Raw genomic sequence first — 6,960 nt, 5'->3', positions numbered from 1 at the left:
ACCTTTTCTCAAGACCTTTTCCGTATTAAATTATTTCAAAAATAATTAAAAACACCGGTTTAAATGTGGAGGACGATCTTCGAATAGCTTTGTTCAAATTTAAACTCATAATATACTTACTTTACTCAATACACAGTGCACATCCATCACATTAAGACATACATTCCTTTACAAACCTATCAGCACATCTAGGGCATCTAATATTATTTGTTTCTGAGTCTCAAGTTTAACTTTATTTACTACAAAACTGAGAATTGCTAGGATAGAAATGATTCCAAGTATTAGAACATAATATATCGCTGAAAATTTTTTTCTAATATATTCGATTTTTCGTATATTTTTCAATATATCATGTAGGATTAAAATCCTTATTTTTGATCAGTATAGTGAAATAGCCTATATTATTTGCCTCTGGGTGAACTTTATTTGGTTGATATATGGCCTATAAGTCATTTATTTACATAAAATGCACTCCAAATTATAAATTCATCTCTCAATGAGAGGTGTAAGGGTCGCACATTGTCTAGCCACATATTTTAAGCGTCGAACTCAAAAAGTTTGGGAACCACTGTGATAAGGGAGTAGGAAATAAACAAGGACATTGGTAAGAATGAGTCCGATATCGATCCTCAATTCTACTCTGAGGGAAAGAAGGACTTACAATTTTACAAATCCTCAAGGTTACTCTCCCTCTTTTATAAGCACACACAAATACTCAATTAGGCTTTGAATATATTTAGGAAAGGATTTTCACTACTCATGAATAAAATAAGAATGCAACTGCATAGGAAAAGAAAATTCATTCTTTAGATTACCAATTCCAACAACAAAAACAGGGACCAGCTAAAAAATTGACACGATTTACATCGATAGGAATGAACAATTTCGCCTTTTTCACACTCAATAGTATAAACGTCAAAATGAACAAGGTTCCTCACTTGATAGTTATTCCTCTCTTTAAAGTTAATAATAGTAGTAATCATGAAAATAATAAGAAGAATGAAGGAGGACTCTTCCTTCTTTTCCTTTAGTTTAAGACCCTAGAGTCAAAAGGAGTGCGTAGGATTGCGCGTATTTTTCCACATGTACAGGTAAAAAAAGTTTTCTAAATGGAGTAAGAATTGAATTTATTTATATCCATTATTATTGAAGAAGTAGGATGAGTTGGTTAGGATGTTAGACAATGAGTGAAGCATTTGGCACACTCGTAATGAGGCTCGGAAAGGGGACTCTACTAGCATCTACAGCTGCCATATTAACCCTACATTGTGCTTGTTACCTTGTTGCTCTGATTACGGCTCCAAAATTATTTCATAGTGATGTATTCATACCAAAGGAGAGCAATAACTTGTTGGAATTGGAAGATATGGAAATTAGTCATTGGAATCGAAGACTGATTGGCTCTCTAGAATTCTACACGGATGACGTCACACTCCCTGAAAGAACCAACATATCCGCCACATTAAAGAGTGTGGAACGAACCTTTGCCATTCAAGGAGCTCCAAGAGAACTCAACTGTCAATCTCTTGAGGATGAAAACAAGAACTCCACATATTATTACTGCTCAATTAACCCATTAATTGACTTACAACTCATCCATGATAATGAGACCTTTGAAATATTGTTCAATTTGTGGGATTTTGAATCCTCCTTTAACCAGTCCTTCGTTACAAGAATGGAGTCCTCCAACTATCATAAAACACGTTTTTTCTTCAAGTGCTTATTCACTCCAGGACTCATCCTTGCTCTCTCATATTTCAGTTGGAAGATCCATGTGAATGATCTATATATTTCTATACCGGATCGTTGTCTTATTGTATCTGGGATTGCACTTCTTCTTCGAAATATTCCAGTTCAAGTCATATTCCATCACCCATACCTAGCTCTCTACGAACCTTTGACTCGTGGACTTCTTCTATCTAGTTTGTATCTTTTTTGGCTGATATACAGTGGAGACAAAATCTCGGAAAAGGAGTCGTGGGAACGAAACAGTCGATACTATTGGAAGCAAATAGTGATTATTGGGCTCTTTGCAGTGATATATATCCTTCACATCACTTATTCACTCCTTGTGAGCCTAAAAAATCCATTCAAGAATCATTGGAACTCTTCTTACGTGGCTCGAATAATGTCGTATGCATTTATTCTCTCAGGAACAAGTGTAGTCGTGTTCCTTATACAGATCTTTCTGAGTGTGACCATCTTTAAAACCCTATTTCTTCAGCGAGGGCGTAAAGGAGTATCCAAAAGAATAGGATGGACATTGATCTATATCTATTTTGCCTCTCTTATTACATCAGGAGATTACCTTCTTCAAGAGTCAGTTCGCCTATTGGGCGAAAAGTATAGCTTACGTCAAAGTATCTCAGAATTTGCTTCCATTTTACTCATAGGAGCAGAGGGATTTTGGAATCTACACATCATTACTTGCTTTATACTCCTTTCGAGACCCTCTGATGATGGTGGATTAAACAATGTAACGGCTCTTCGTTACGGAGCTCGCTCTGAAGGAGAACGAAAGGATTTCGATGAAGTTATGGGTTTGTCTATCTATAACCATTTATTGGAGGATAAAAAGTAGTTATCTTTACTTTTTTGTCATATTGAATGCTTTAAATACATATTTAATCTTACAAATTAGAATCATTATTTAAAAAGGAATTAAAAAGTACTATATATTTGCTTCATTTATAATATTGTTGATATTTTCATTTTTAATATATTGTGTACTAATGTGCAATTAGGAATATTAAATTAATTTAAATTACTATGTATATATTATATTAATGATAAAATATAGTTTTTTAAATCTCAATTAGAGCAAGTTTGGTTGTTATTGATTACCTAAAATAATTAGAGTTGGACTCATATCTCATCAAAGTCATTGATCATTTTGTTTAAATGTTTTTCTTACATAAAATTGCAAATGTAATGATGATTAAATTACGTAAATCAATCAAATTTTGAAAGATCATTAATCACTATGATTATTCTCACTATTGTGTAATTAAGCCTTTTTGAAAGTGAGTGCAACTTGACTACAAAAAAAAAATATAAGTATTTTGACAACTAATTTAAAAAAGAAAAAAAAAATCTGACAATTTATATATAAATATATATATTTACTAGCAAAGAGTCACCCGGCGTTGCTCGGGCGAGCGTTAGGGTATTCTTACAGACATTAAAATATAGCGCATGTATATTATGTAAAATGTATTATTATGAATTTAGAAAAACAGAGTTATATAGTTTAAATAACATATATAAATGTAAGGAAAAATTTGTCTATATGAGAAGTCTATCTTTTATTTTTGTCAGAAAATTGCCAAATAGAAATTCACAAAGAAAATTGCAAATAACTGTTTTTGCAATCTATAACGTTTGTAGGCATTGTTAAGAGGAACACAAACCAGTACCAAGATTTTTGTTGTAAATTTATGGAAAGTAACGTCGTCGAAAAAAGGACACTCGATAACTGGTTCATTTTTGCAAATATTACATAAATTATGTTATAAGATATTCCGCAAATTGAAAATACTATATTGTTTATTGTATAGATCTGTAATTATATGTCCAAAATGCATCATTTGGATGCATTTCTTCTTTAAAATTTACTTATTATAAAAAAATTAGAAAAAATGGTCCGAAAATGATAACTATTAAACATACATTTTAAGTGTCAAATTAATATGCCAACGAATCTCCAGACAAATTTCTACAAAATTTATTTTATCTACAAATCCAATGTTACATTGAAAAATCAATTTTTTTCTACAGAAGAAAAAAAACAAATATGTAATTTTCTTCGATTTTTTTTTCCATATATATTTTTTTAATTTAGAATAAGATTAGGAAACGTTCTTATTCGTATAGTTATTTTTTAAGATGTAACTCCCTTTTTGACACACCAACTATATTATATATAAATACAGATAATTTTTGTTTTTAAAAGAAATTATTCAGTGATATTCAGAGGCGTGGACAATTGGATTCTAAGCTTGCAACTGAAATTGTACTTAAACCCGTATTTTGACGACTTCCAACTCGACTTGACATCATAATTAAAGACTCGCGACTTCCCTAGGACTCCAAAACTATTGGTAAATCAAAAGAAGTCTTAACACCATCCACCCTATATTATAATAGTGACTTGTAATCAGCGTTTCTTAAAGTGGGTGGAGCGGTTCACTGGGGTGGGCCCTGATTAGTGTTGTAAATCGGGTATTATCTCCTATTTTTTTCATGTTCCTTTTAATGGCTTGGATGGAGTTGCACTTATTAATTATAAATAAACATTATAGTATTAGATTTAATCCAACTAACTAAGGAATCTTGTGTGAAATCCATATACATAAAGGATATTTCCTTCTCTAGGAATGACCTTGGTGCGAACCTACGCACATAGAGTTAAAGAAAATAATTTATCATGAGTGCGTTGTCCATTAGATACATCGATTTGTATTTTTTTAGATGCACCACTTTTTTTGGAATTGGTAATCTTAGGAATGAATTTTCTTTTCCTTAGCTGTTATCATTATTATTTAATTCCTGAGTAGCGAACTTCCTTTTCTACTACATTGAAATATAATTCAAAAACTGATTGAACGTTCGTGTGTGCTCATATAAGATTTGTTGCAGAGTTTTAATTATAAGGTATTGTTGGAATCAGAGTAAAATTGGGGATTAACATCGGAGTAATTCTAGCTAATGACCTTGTTTATATCCTTTTCTCCTTCCTTCCTCACCACAGCTGATTGTAGCTGATCTAAAGAAACATAAATGAGCTATTTATCTCAATTTGTTCAAAAGTATGGTCGATTATGGATTTTTTTTTACTTTTTGTGGTGTTACATTTATCACTAAAAACTAAATGGCCTCTTATGGTAACCATATATAATCTTCGTACCAAGTTGGATCAAAATTGATCCATAACGTTTTCTGTAATCCTTGCGACTATCAAACAAACAGACCCAAAAACATAACCTCCGTTCAACTTCTTTAGCAGAGGTAATTAATTCTAAAAATATGTTTCAAGTAGTCATTATATCGCGTGTCATATTAATAGCCCACCGGATTCAGCGTGACTCCAGTATGTAGTATATTATTTCATCATTTAACTGCGAAAATACATTTGATTTCGCAAAAAGCAGAGAACAAGCAACTGCATCACGGATCATTTTCTAAAATGAAAAGCTCCACAATATCTAGACATTGTTGACAATAAAATTGAGTCTCAGCTCTCTTCATTTGAACCTGTGTCCACCAGCTCTGAGTTCGTACCAAAGGTCTCAAAGTTAGATACTAGAAAGGCTAAATAGAGAACATAAATCGACAATGGGGGATGCGGGTTACCCCTATTCGTTTCTAAGCAAAGCGACAAGGAAAAACCTTACAACTCCATGAAGGATAATATTATTTGATAAAAAATAATATAAGGAATAATACTGACATACAAGGCCCTATAAAAATTATTCTGAGTATTCACCATTTAAAAAAAAACAAACAAAGAAACTACGGACTGTTCATGACCTATTACCTCTAATTTGGCTTCATTAGTACTGGGGATGCAGCATGGCTTCTCCCTTTGTGAGAGAAACCATGTGACATGAAATTGTCAAAACAAGGGATGGCTCGAAGCAAACTTACACTTATTATTTTACAAAATGGCCCATTGAAATCTGAGCAGTTATTAATTCAATAATTAATTAAGTTTTAGTCATTGAAAATAGTTCATATTCCAATATATTAAAGCATAAACAATTAGTTACAAAACAAAATAATCTTGAGCTCTCTACCTTACGTACAAGTCAAGAAAATGAAAATTGAACATGATCAATGAATTTCCATTCCCACATTCCAAGCAGTTGGTCGTCTCCAGGACCACCGTCTACGACGTCAGAGAGTGCAAAACGTTGAAGAAAAAGAAGGGGTCTGTCAAAAAAGCCAAACTGGATCCAGGTTAATCTCCTCAAGTTCATAAGGGTCCATGCAAGATATATCGGGGTGTCACACCAGAATATCAGAAGAGCCATTAAAAGTGGATGGAAAGAGCCTTGAGAGTGTGGAGAGGCCACTTTTGGCACCATCAATGAAAGAAGCCCATCTCCTCCTTTGCAAGACTCTTTTTAGACAGTTTTGGCCCCAGCATCCCAGATGCCAACCCCTCCACGACACCTTCGGTGTGCATATCGACGGGAAGGCTGGTAGTGCCCGTCATCCAAACTACGAGAACCTCAAAGCCACTTTCAGCCAGTACTTAGATGCTATGACAGAGGACTACATCTACAGCAGGTGCCAGGCCTTCCGCCACAGCCTGGGAGCCATCATTGCCACTAAAGGCGTCTACATTAATGATTAATAGAGCTCAGAAACACATATATTTATAGTATTAGTTTCGTGGAAATTATTGTTAATTAATAAATTTAATCCTTTTGAAGTTAAAAATTCAAAATTTTCAAATTTTAATGGACCACTCGGTATACAGTTCGTATACTCTGTTCATTACTTCCTTGTCTGAATAAACAGGACATTTGCATTTAAAGTATGCACTACCATTTTTAAATATATTTTACACTACCATGCCTGGAGATTTTGTGCACTCTTAAAAGGTGTTCTGACTAGAAAAAAAAAGTTTGAGAAACAGTGATGTAGTTGCTTCTAGTCTATAAAGAAGGATGAGGGTAATCACTCGTATGTTACTATTATCCTGGAAAGTGGAGAGTGGATCATTTTTGATTTTTTTTTAAAGGAATGTCTGTAACATTTATGTAAGGATATAATACCGATAAGCAACTAAACTAAATATTGATTTTTTTCAAAATAAAGCTTGAGATTCTAATAAAAGGAATTAATTAATAAAACAAAATCCCATCCCAGTGCATTTTGCATGGCGTTACCTCGCTAACACAACAATATACAGTGTATATTGTTGTCAAATGTCGAGGTTTCTGCTTTTTTTTC

The 6,960-nt window shown here is 33.1% G+C and overlaps 1 protein-coding gene across 1 annotated transcript; it reads left to right on the top strand.

Annotated features, from left to right (window-relative positions):
• Window positions 1-1,047: 1,047 nt before the first annotated feature.
• On the top strand, window positions 1,048-2,815 carry LOC121114185 (protein wntless homolog). The gene is made up of 2 exons (XM_040708057.2): window positions 1,048-1,091; window positions 1,153-2,815. The coding sequence occupies exon 2, from the start codon at window positions 1,184-1,186 to the stop codon at window positions 2,579-2,581; it is 1,398 nt and encodes a 465-aa protein (XP_040563991.1). The 5' UTR covers window positions 1,048-1,091; window positions 1,153-1,183; the 3' UTR covers window positions 2,582-2,815.
• The last annotated feature ends 4,145 nt before the right edge of the window (window positions 2,816-6,960 follow it).

The sequence above is a fragment of the Lepeophtheirus salmonis genome, chromosome 3 (genome assembly GCF_016086655.4).
Source record: "Lepeophtheirus salmonis chromosome 3, UVic_Lsal_1.4, whole genome shotgun sequence".
NCBI lineage: Eukaryota > Metazoa > Arthropoda > Copepoda > Siphonostomatoida > Caligidae > Lepeophtheirus > Lepeophtheirus salmonis.
The sequence above is the reverse complement of the archived record's forward strand: the minus strand, read 5'-3'. Positions and strand labels throughout refer to the sequence as shown.